Source organism: Sturnus vulgaris, chromosome 9 (genome assembly GCF_052056855.1).
Source record: "Sturnus vulgaris isolate bStuVul1 chromosome 9, bStuVul1.hap1, whole genome shotgun sequence".
NCBI classification, from domain to species: domain Eukaryota; kingdom Metazoa; phylum Chordata; class Aves; order Passeriformes; family Sturnidae; genus Sturnus; species Sturnus vulgaris.
The window spans coordinates 12233641-12245746 of NC_142251.1; the positions used below are offsets into that span (position 1 = coordinate 12233641).

General features: G+C 40.7%; 2 protein-coding genes across 6 annotated transcripts in view; one reads left to right on the plus strand and one right to left on the minus strand.

The window, feature by feature from the left end:
- The window catches only part of USP33 (ubiquitin specific peptidase 33), a 37836-nt gene extending 33728 nt beyond the window's left edge, over positions 1-4108 (minus strand). For all 3 annotated transcript variants that reach the window (XM_014872164.2, XM_014872163.2, XM_014872162.2), the window contains exon 1: positions 3904-4108. The gene's annotated coding sequence lies outside the window, so the exon portion shown is untranslated. The remainder of the gene's footprint in view (positions 1-3903) is intronic.
- Positions 4109-4238: 130 nt separating this feature from the next.
- The window catches only part of MIGA1 (mitoguardin 1), a 35533-nt gene continuing 27665 nt past the window's right edge, over positions 4239-12106 (plus strand). Inside the window, exons 1-7 of one of the 3 annotated variants that reach the window (XM_014872179.2) lie at positions 4239-4374; positions 5104-5273; positions 6734-6911; positions 7892-8028; positions 8256-8382; positions 8800-8936; positions 9664-9787. In XM_014872179.2, coding sequence (XP_014727665.1) covers positions 5151-5273; positions 6734-6911; positions 7892-8028; positions 8256-8382; positions 8800-8936; positions 9664-9787 — 826 coding nt within the window. In that variant the 5' untranslated portion in view covers positions 4239-4374; positions 5104-5150. Of the gene's footprint in view, positions 4375-4868; positions 5010-5103; positions 5274-6733; positions 6912-7891; positions 8029-8255; positions 8383-8799; positions 8937-9663; positions 9788-12106 lie in introns of those variants that run through there. The other 2 variants (XM_088169855.1, XM_014872180.2) reach the window with 2 other exon arrangements.

Sequence of the window (12106 nt, forward strand, 5' to 3'; positions counted from 1 at the left end):
CAGTGACATGACATTTAAAATGCATCATTCTAAAACATAAGCTCCAGCTGGAGAAGCACTTCCTCAGCTCAGTGACTGACTGTTATCTATATGCACTGTTACTGAACGACACTTCAAATAAGGCAACAGTTTTTCAAGCCAAACCTCCTCAACTTCCATCGTATTAGCAATTCCTCTTTGAACTGTAAGGTTCCCTTTCAGAACAGAAATGGCAACATGAATGCATGTTACATCTTCCACAGTTTGCAAGGTCTGTTAAAATGTTAAAAAAGGAAAACTGAGTTTCAAATAAAGCCCTTAGAACATAAAATGCAGTAAGATGATTTAATACAAATGCTTTAGAAAGACTCGTATAATGGATTAGTAAAGCTTTGGGCTTAATTTCTTTTATGGTAGAAGCTTTCTGAATGCATTGCTCCAAGTAATACAGAGTAATGAATGGAGACTTCACCTCATGCTGCCAGATTTGTATTTAATTTTTCATACACGGAACTGCACAAATCCAAACTTGCAGATCTGAACAAACTCAAACCCAGGAGTTCTGCTCATGCCAGCTGCTGTTTCTTGATGCAATCTGCATCGCCTTCTAAGAATCATCAAAAAGGCCAAAGCTGTTCAAATTCATGCCCCTGTGGATGTGGTCTCTATTCCTGTCCACATGGAGAGCATCTCTTGTGGAAATGTAGTTCATGTTACAGACTCTTCACATGTCATTATAAGAACAAAACTGAGTGGCCTTTCTTTCACCTTTTGTTAACAAATTTTTCACACACCTCCTTCCATCTTGCAACACTGTGATAACTCACTCTACTGCCATAACCTTGGTAGCTTAATATACATAGCTGCAGACACATATTTTGTAAAATTTTATGGTAAAGTCTAAAACTGTAAAACTAATTCAAAACCATGACTCATTCTTCACCTCTGTAAATCCCAGCAATCCCAGAGTAGCCCCTCCCTCACTCACTGATCTTCCTCCATTTCACCACTTCCTACTCTCTGTGAAGAGATTGCTTTTCTTCCCCTGCAGCTCATTATCACATCTGCTTTTACACCAGCTTCTGCATTGCGATGGCCTCATCCAAAAATTGTTTCTCTGCATTTTCAGTACTTTTTAAAAAACCCAAAATAATCCAACAAATCTACTTTTGTAGTTCCTCTTACATTCCATTTTACACTCCTGTTCCAAAGCTGGATTATATCTCCATTTCATGATCCCAGTGAGATCACACAATCATAGAATGGTTTGGGTTGGAAGAAACCCTAGAGATCATCTGGTTCCAAACCCCCTACCATGGGCAGGGATGCCACTCACTAGATCAGTTTGCTCAGGGCCCCATCCTGGCTGGCCTCAGACACTTCCACAGATGGGGCACCCACAGCTTCTCTGAACAACCTATTCCAGTGCCTCATCACCCCTACAGCAAAGAATTTCTCCTTAATATCGAAACTAAACCTGCCCTCTGAGTCCAAAGCCATTCCCCTTGTCCTATCACTACAGGCCCTTGTGAAAACTCCTGCTCCAATTCTCTTACAGCCCCTTTAGGCACTGGAGGTTGTGTAAGGTCTCTCTCTCTCTCTCCTCTTCTCCTGGCTGAACAGCCCCAGCTCTCTCAGCCTGTTTCCACACCAACTGTTTGTGATCACACTCATGCAATAAGGTTCTCACTAAATGCTTCCCACAGATCTGGGAGAGAATTTCTCTCCCAGGCTATTGCCAGCTCTCTCCATTATTTCCCCTCGGAGGTTTCAGTTCACCCATCTCAATGCTTCCTACTGCCCCATCCCAAAAGGGGAGCCAATTAATGCTCCAAAGTAGGACTTATCAACACAGTTTTGCTTTAAGAATGCACAGAGTCAAGCTTCAAAGAAAAAATTCTCTTGAAGTCCAGCCTTGGTGGGCTTTTTGGTGTTCCTGACTAGTCTTTTCATTCACCAAGAAAAAAAAAATTGAGCTATCAGAGAAATGTGGACCATCACGACCAGCAACCTATTTATTACTCAGTAGAATTCCACAGCATCACAGACTTGCGTGGTGCCTACCATGGAAGACCTATCTCACCCACAGAAAACTCCCATCAAACACTACAAGAATTCAACTGATCTTGAAAATTATCTTTGGCTCACATAAAGAACCCAATATTTTCTAAAGAAACAAAACAGATTTTAAATTACTTAAAAAATTTTTGGTTTAATGATTTCATCTGCCTAGCTGCAGTATTAATACTGCAACAGATATTGAAATAAACAATTATATGTGTTATGTATTCCATTGATGTTCCAAATATGAAGACATTTTAACAGATCATTTTACAGAGTTCAGTAAGGGAATGCTGATGGAAGATTTTAAGAATAAAAAGATTATTCTGAAGACATCAGTTACATGAAGCACCAATTGTGTCTTCATTACAGGCTTTTATTATTTTGTCAGTAGAGCTCTGAATAACAGCATCTCAAACCAGTAATCTGTAAGTTTAGGCTCCTTAGTTGCACTCACAGTTATTTTACCAGTGATGCACTGGAACAATTTCATTTAACATTTATTTATATTTTATAGCAAGAAAGCATGAGTGACACAGGGTGAAAATTTGTACCTGAACACCTAATTACTTAGAATACTAAGGAGGTCTGGAAATTCAGTAATTACTTACTATACTAATATTCTTCACACTTCAGAAAAAACCCACCAGCATTCATTCAAAACTATAAAAGCCCACTAAAGTGGCATATTCAGATTGTTCAGGTATATATTTTTTATCATTTTTGTAAAAATCTGTGTTGTTTTTTATAAACTTCAATTGCTTTTTTACATGAACGACATTTTTACCAAACTTGAAATTAGTCTTCTTAGTGTGTGACATTATGGTTCATCTTTCCTATTTCTTGACCTAGGTTTCTTTATATTTTGCCAATCAACAGGTAGTTTTGAATTTTATCTCCCATCTTTCTATATTTTTATCTTTTTTTAAATCTATCAAGAATAAACAAATGCATCCCACTTCTTGAAAAAACGACACCACCAATCCCAGCTCTTAGAGAGAATGTACATTATTTATTTAGCACAAAACCTGGTATTTTCCGACTAAATGACAAAAGTATGCTCAGTAACCTGTTCAAAGGCACCTGGTCTTTCTCCTCAGGCACCAAGAGCTACCCACTCTAGCAAGACATAAACTGATAAGTCACTTCCATTACATTTTTTTTCTGCCCTTAACTACTGTTCCCACAGAGAAAAGCCATTTAATATATTCTGGAGTTGAGGGCATATCCTCTTACAAGGTTAGACAGTTTTCATTTTATATTGGCTTTCAAGTCATATAGGCCACTCTTTCGTTTCTTTCTTCCACCACGCTAACTATGACACCCATTAGCTAACCTCTATATTTCTAAGAGGATTTCCTTAACTCGGGCTTTGCCTAAGCGCAGGAGAAGCCTACAGTGATTTTCCACTAGGTGACACCCCGGACTTTTCCCCCGGGCTGTTCCACCCCTCATACCGATGATCCATGCGCATGGATAACTCGGGGAGCGAACGGGGCCATTTATCGCTACATTGCTGGTTTTAAGGATTGCGCGATATCCACGGTACCGCTGCCGCACATCTGCAACTCCAGCAGGGACCTGCGGAGCTCTGCGGCCGCTTCCAGCCGGCGGGAAGGCGGTCCCGCCCCACACGGCCCCGCTGCCCCGGACCGGGCACCGCCGACCTGCGGGCACCGCCGACCTGCGGCCCCCGCCCAGCCCTGCGGGACCGCGGCGCTCCGGCCGCCGGGACAGCTCCCGGGGCGGCCGCCATCGCCGCACCAACACTGTGAGACCAGCCGGACACACGGCCCGCCGCGCTCCCACCCCTCGCCTGACCGAACCCTCCGCCGCTGCCCAACCGGGCCCCTCCTCTCCTACCGGAGCAGCCGGGAGGATGCGCCGCGCACGGATGTCAGAGCTCAGCCGGGCCACGACCAGTCCTGCGTCTCGCCCTTGCCTGCGGGGACAGCGGCACTGCCGTGGCGGAGCTGGGCGCGCCCGGGCCGCGGCTCCGCCGGTGCCGCCCCGCACACGCGCGGACGGGCGGGCGCGGCTGCCGCGACGCCGCCGTGGGACGCGCCCCGCACAAAGATGGCGGCGCCGAGCGCCTCAGCGTAAGCGCTGCCCCGCACAAAGATGGCGGCGCCAGGCGCGCACCCCGCCCCGTCCGCAGCGGGAGCTGCCCGGAGCAAAGATGGCGGGCGCGGAGTCCTGACGCTGCGGGTCTCCTTCACGTGGTAGCGGCTCCTCCCGACCGACAGCGGCCACTTCTCCCTGTGCCGGAAGCGGATTCCGCCGGTCTCCGGGCGGCGCCGGGGCGGGAGCGGAGCCCCGGTGCTTGGCGGGCAGGTAACTGAGTGCGGCAGCTGTAGCGACCCGGCCCGGGCCGGGGAGAGGTGTGCCCGCTTTGACCCGGGCGGCTGCGGGGAGGGGCTGAGGGGCGCGCGGGGTACCCGGTTCTGTCCGGTGCTCGCCCGCGGTGCCGGGGCTGCCCGGGTTGGGGAGGGCTCGGGCGGAGGCGGCTTCTGCCCCGCGGCCTCCATCGCCTCCCGCCGTGCGGTCCCGGAGTCGCGGTTCGGAGGCTTCGCCTTGCGTTCAGCATCAGGGAGTGAGAGGGGTGCGCCTGCAGCGGGGAGATTACGTCAGGCTGTAGTGGTTGTTTCTCGTGGTGTGTCTACAAAATAAACGAAGAGCTGAATGAGATAAACTTTTTCTGGCTGCTCTCAAATCTTTTAACGCTTTCAGCTGGCAGATATGTTCTTCCAGCAGTCGTGCTTTCAGAGGCAGGGGTGTTGCCGGGCGTGACTTAGAGGCTGTAGTATGGGAACGGCCGCCTCATCTGAGCAGACCGAGCCCTCCTTAGTCCTGGTTTTACATCTGCACGTCTGCACACAGCAGTTGGACAAACGGGGCCTAAACTGAACCAGCAAATTTGCTGCCTCCGCATTAAGTCTTGCCTCTATCCAAAAACATCAATCAAACAAGTAATGTACCTGTGATATAAGAGATTCAAGCTTGTAGAAGAAAATCGTCCTGGGCTTCTGTTGCATAACTTAGTATGTATCCTTCATTTGACAGAGTATTCCAGAGACCATCTGTGATTGTCTTCAAGATAGTCTCGCTTAATGAGGTATGGGAGAGAAGGAGCCATGTCAGAAGAAGCTGTTACTGAGACACGATTTTCTCTGAAGACAGTAGCTTTACGGGTGTTTCATCTTCCCCTTTCTTGGTATTATTCTCTTAACCAGGTAATAAATACATTATCTAAATACTGTTACTTTTGTTATGCATTTAAAGTTTATTGTAGTGTTGTACGTGCTCTTGTGAGTGTGAATGGAATTTGTACAGAATACCTTGGGGTTTAGTTTGTTTATAACTGAACTAAAATAAATGTGTCTTTTTGTCTTTTTCTGCTAACAAGTGCTTAGTACATCATCATACATCTGCTTTACCTGCAGTGTCTGTATATCTCCATCTTGTAACAGTTCTTCTCAAAATATCAAAATTCTCAAATTGTCTTTTTTCTTGTAGATTTTTTTTATATTTACAAGCTAAATATAACTGTCATTAAATTTTGAATAATAGTATTGATTCTGCTTTTAAAACCAGATCTTTAATGTGACTATATTTTATTTTTATTGAATTAGACTTATAAGCAAAAGGTTTTGAGGTTTTCATTTCACTGATAATTAATCTATGATCATGTTTGTAGCCACGCACAAATTTTAAAAAATCCGTTTGCGGTTCTTTGAAGCATTCATTTTAACATTTAATTTTGTAATCTTGGAGGCTTTTATCTCAGGTGTTTGGTTGTGAACTCTTTTCTATGAAATACAGTAGTCTTGTTGAAATTTGTTAGTGCTGTGTTTCAGGCATTTCCTTTTCCTCAGAGTACAGTGGTAGTCGTAGACCTCAGTCAAGGCTTGGTACCTGGAAGGGCAGGGTTCTCAAAACAAAGGTGCTTGACTTGTTGACTGTAAACTCAGTGCAGAGAGAAGCTTTCAGTGTTTCTCCAGATAGTATTTACCAACTGCACAGCAACCAGGAGTGCAGAGGGCAGTGGTGCTCTGTGTGCTCTCTCTGGTATGAGGAATCACATTACATAAACACCAAATGAGGCCCAAGGACTGTGGATCTGATTTTCCCCCAGCAGTCTGTTCCTCAAGCAGCATGAATTTCCAAAAGAGTTTTGTGAAAGTGACCTGTGGTTTCCGGTTAAATGGCACTTTCCTTTTGTATCTTGTTACTTTGTATGTTACAAATTTTTTTTGTTATTTGCTTTGATACAAGTTGCTTGTGTATGTGGTCCTTATTTACTAATTTTAACACCTATAGACCTGTGGCTGATCTGGATCCAAAATAAAATGTAATTTCTTTTTCAAAACTGTTGGTTTAGAGAAATGTATTTAAATACATGTTCTACTCAAATTGAAAAACCACACGAATGTTGGCATTAGGATCTTCCACTCTTTCGCAGTGCAAGAAGTAGTGTAGTGAGAGTTTCTTCTCAGTATTTTTTTTGCTGTTAGAGATTTAATTAAAGCCCTGCATTGTCATGGCATTAAGAAGAAATTAAAATTTTTGTTTGAAAATCACTTGCTTAGATCCCTATAGTCTGTGGATTTGCAATATGAGTTATAGTTCTTGGTGCTGCACTCTGTCTCTCAGTATATATATATTTGCAATTAAATCACACTTTTATTTTCAGATAAAGCTTTCCCCAGGGTTAAAGAAACTTTTCACAGTAACAGCAGTGAGTGCAATATCTGTGATTTTTCTGGCCCATCACTTTAAAAGAAGACGTGGAAAGAAAAACAAGAAAGTGCCACCATGGGAACCAACTCACCTCATATTAGAGTGTACAAAAGCAGCTGCTTCAGAAAAAGGTAAGTCATGGAACCCCCAGATTGGGGTTTTTTTGTTGTTTTCTTGGAGAGGAAAAAAAGTTGTGTGAGGGGATGGGGGTGCATAACTGTAGTAGTAAACCAAACTATTTTCCTTTGATCATGGAATATTTTGGGTTGGAAGGGACCTTTAAAGTTCATCCAGTCCAACCCCTGTTTGAATAGGGATATCTTCAGCTAGACCAGACTGGTCGCAGCCCCATCCAACCTGGCCTTGAATGTTTCCAGGAATGGGGTATCCATGACTTTTCTGAGCAATTCATTCCAGTTTTTAGCACCCTCATTGTAAAAACTTTATTCCTTGTTATCTAATGTGAATCAGCCCTCTTTTAGTTTTAAGACCATAACCTCTTATCCTATTGCAGCAGACCCTGCTGAAGAGTCTGTTCCCATCTTTCTTATAGGCCCCCTTCAATACTGAAAGTCTGCAGTAAGATCTCCCTGGAGCCTTCTCCAGGGTCAACAACACCATCTTTTAGCCTTTCCTCATAGGGGAGGTGCTCCACCCCTCTAATCATCTCCATAGGATGGAGCACCTGAGTGGGTTTGAATTGTTAAGACTTTATTTGAATTTGTCAAATTAGAAACAAAATTACAGTATTTTATAAAGAAGCTGGGCTTCTTGTCAAAGGTGAAGTTTTAATTGTGAGCCAGGATTAAAACTCTTTTTATTAATAGTGTATTAACAATGGGTTTTGCCATTCTTGTTTGTGTATGAATCAGAGAAACTCAGATCTGATTTTTTATAGAATAGGCAAATAATTAAGCTAAAATTAATAGTTGTTGTTGCAGATGGTGAATTCTAATGTGGAGTTTCTCAAGTAGAACTGTAAATAAAAGAATAATAGTTGTTTGCTTCTAAACTGGATTTTATTGAAAAGAGTTAATGCAATTCTTGGTAGATTTGCAAAAGAAGCAATATTTTGAGTTTGCAAGAGCTTTAAAATAAATGTATCTCTTAGGTTCTAGTTGTTCCAGTAGTCGACAAAACTTGACTCTTTCTCTGAGCTCTGCCAAGGAAAAAGGATCTCAGTCCTGTATCTATGCAAATGGAGGACTTTTCAGTAAATACTCTGGTTCAGTTCAAAGCCTGGCCTCGGTAAGTGAAAATGTTTTAGAACTCTTAAATGTCTGTTAACTTGTGTTGAATATGCATCTAAAGGCTTCACTGAGCTGAAGGAAATTTCCTGAGCACGCTGCACAGGCAGCTAGAGATGCTGAGAAACCACAGTCCTTACCACAGTTTCTAGGCAGAATGTTTTGATGTAATGTACAGGCAGGAATGTAGTTATAAGGATACTCTATAACAACAATTTGTTTTTTAAGGTTCAGAGTGCCACCTCTTGTCACAGCTGTGCTTGTGCCAATTCTAATTCCTGGGATAAAGCAGATGAAGATGATGTTAAGCTTGTCAATATTCCAGTGACTACACCTGAAAATTTATATTTGATGGGTAAGTTATAGTAAGAATATTCAGCATCTGCTTACAATGAATATAAATAATTTCTCGGGTTTATGGTAAAGTGACACAAAATATTATTGTGTTCTTTCTCAGTGTCCTGATGGCAAGTGTCTGAGAACATTTCCATAAAATAATGAAATCATACTTGATCTAAAGTTAGTTTTCCAGAATACTTTTTATTCCACTATTTGCAGTAGTAATCCTTAAAATCAAGCCCTGGTACATGGGGAAAATTACCACGTTTCTTTACACAAAAAGAAGGTAAATATGTACTGGGAATATACTGGTGTAGGCTAGGAAGTGGCGTTTCAACTGACATCTCTGTGATAACTATGCTTATTTTGGCTGCACATTTTCCCATGTCTGTATAATGTGAATGTAGCTGAAGCTGTTCCTGCTCTGCCCTAGGTATGGAGCTGTTTGAAGAAGCACTGAGGCGCTGGGAGCAGGCCCTAACTTTTCGTAACAGGCAAGTTGAAGATGAAGCAATCTGTGGTTCCATTAAGCTTGGAGCAGGAGATGCAATTGCAGAAGAAAGTGTAGAAGTGAGTACATCTGCAATCTATGGATGCTGCCCTGACAATGTGTTCTGTGTTGTTACCTGAATCTTTTCTAATTCAATTGACAAACAATTGGTTCAATTTCCAATTTAGTAGTGTTGTATTTAAAAGGAGATCTGAGTTCATTCCTTCTGACTCTTTTGATTGGTTATTTGGAGGAGGGCATGGGAAGGGAACTAACATTATTTATCTCTTGGCAATTGCTGATGCATCAGTGTTTGCTTCTGGACAGTATTATCAAGCTATCAAGCAGTCAGCTTCCCTTCCCATAAACCCTTGGGTCTTCTCATTTGTTTATGATTATGTGAGAAGGTATCTGCTTGCCAAAGATAAATGTCTCAGGTAAAAATGATCAATTTGTGCATATTCACAAAAAACGTGCTTAAACTTTTTCCTCCTTTCTTATCAATTAAATGCTAAAAATATTTTAAAATAAACAGATATGTGTTACTTTCATTTTTTCTAGTGCAGCGAACGTCACAGATAATTTAAAAATATTTTTCAAATCAGATTTTATTTTTTATTACTCTAAATAAAATATGTGTGGTTTCTGAAAAGTGTATATATTGTGGATATTGCAGTTTTCATCTGCCAGTGTCCCTGTGTGGTTTGTAGGAAATTAATGTGAAAGCTTTATATCCTTGGATTTTACAAAGGACTCTTACAGGCTGAAAGCAAATAGAAAATCTTCTAATGTCTTGTCTTCTTGCAGGATATCATTAGTGCTGAATTCATTCATAAGCTTGAATCTCTTCTTCAAAGAGCTTATCGTCTTCAGGAAGAGTTTGAAGCCACCCTTGGGGTCTCTGATCCTGCTGCTCTAGCTAATGATATTGGTGAGTATTGCTACTTTACATCTTTTTTCCATGTAATTATGGCTCTTGGGGGAGGACTGAAATATCCACAGCAAAATTATATTTATCAGTAAATCAACAACAAAAAAAATCACATTCTTTACATTATTATGTTGTGTTTGATGACGTGATTCTATTTTAGATAACAATGGATTGAAAGGAAATTGTTTTCTTTGTAACTTGTCAGTATTTAAACATTTATATAGCAAGAATATATGACCCTTTTTATAGCATGGGTGTTCAGAGGCTTTATGCATCTTCTGAACTATGAAACTTTGTATGCTTTGTCATAACTTTTTTACCGAAAAGGAAAATTGAACTAGAAAGACTTAATCTGAAGCAGATAGCCATTGGCAAAGGTCTTATCTCTGGTGAGTGAAATTTATCACAGTTCTGATAAAGCTGTTACAACAGCAAAGGTAATGAGTAGTTGCTGCCTGACCTGCTGATTAAGTACAGATAGTTTGATTCTTTTTATTGAAAGAATTTGATCTTAAAGATGGGTACTGTTGTAGCCTTTGATAATTCACGATGAAGGGTCTGTTCTCCAATAAGCGTAGTTTGAAGGCAGAGCACGGTCTGGGATCAGTGTCAGGAGCCGTGTGCTGGTCTCTGGCTCGCCTGGCACGAGGTGGCAGTGCTGTGCTGTGCTGTGCTGTGCTGTCCTCTCTCGCTCTCCTCGTCCTGCAGCAACCAAACACAGCCTTGACCAAGGTGGGAATTAGATTCAGGTCAGAGCTGGCTTTCTGACTCAGCTGTATGCACCTGTAAATGCAACCCTTAAAGCAAAAACACCTTTGAACATCTCATTTTGGTATCTGAAACCATCAGTCAAGTTGCATTGTATATCCATTATAATTAGAAGTTTATTTGTGATTTCTGTCTTCAGGCCAAATTAGTAAAATGGTACTCAAAGGATTTCATGTGAATGCTCGATGTGATTAATTTTTGTTTTGCTTGGTTACCCTGGGAGTATTTACAATTAATATTTCATTTTTAAAAAGTGATAACTAAATTCTTGTTTACCAAGAATGTTCTGAGAACTTGATTCCCTTCAAATATTCTTTATAGAAATAATTTGAGATCTCTCGAGTTACTTAATTATTTAAATTTTATGTGTGCTGGCCCATATGAGGAAAAAAGTAATGAACTGGTTTGGTGAATATTGTTTTCTGTGTTCAGGATTTGGTGCTTTTCATCATTATCTGTCTTGAATTTTTGACTTGAACAGCAAGTATATTAAAGGATGCTTCACTTTTTCTGAATGTTTTAATAAAAAAATCAGAAGGACATCGTCTCCTTTGTAGCGCTTGTCATGCTTGGAAGATTTTTATTCAATATTAGATATATTAACAACAGGAATGGAAGAGTTCAAGAATAAGCAAGTCCAAGAAAATTATGAAATCCCAGTCATCAAAAGAAATAAAGATAGTACAGCCTTCTTTGCACTACTAAGAATAAGAGTAATACTCCACTGCAAAATACAAACTACAGTTCTGAACAGAAACAGAAATGAAGGGTCCTATGCTATGTAGGAATGAATATAATTTGTGGCAAAAATGGTAGCTGAGATGTTTTTGTGGATAATTTATACCTGAAACTTCTTAAAGAAGTTAGATAAAGAAAGCATCTTAATCTACCATTTGCTATTCACAAATCTTGAAAAATGAGAATGGGGTGGGTTGTTTGTTTGTTTGTTAAGATTTTGAGATAAATGGGCAATTTACCAATAATTTGGAACAATCTCCAGCATGTCATACCTGTGAAACAGAGTTGCTAATTTGCAGTTCTGTTATCACAGACAAAATAATACAGTATTTAATTAGTGCCAGTTGATACAGTTTCATAGCAGGTAAGTTTTCTTGGACTGTAGGTTTTTGAGAGATCTGCAGTTTGGTGAATTGGTATAGCATAAATTAGATGATAATATTTAGCTCGCTGACATGAACATTTATTTATATTTCTGCCCACTGTTAAAGGAAAGATTTACCTTTTAGGGAAGATATTTGGTCAAATGCTGTAATTTTGTCAACTATATAATTGATTATAAAATAATTTGTAGAGCTAGATTTTGATAAAAATTTATAATTTGGGGCATTTAAAGCATTGAATTTAAGCAAAGGTTAATAATAAAGATCTGAATTTTCTCTTTAAATAGTAGCAAACTGCATTTGATCCTGGCAGGTATGGATTGTACATACCAGTGAGAGATTTTAAAAGAAAAATCATGAAGAAACACTTAAGGAAAGTTTCACATCATAATCAGTGTAAGCTCTTGGCACATTGCTGCAGAAAAAAAAC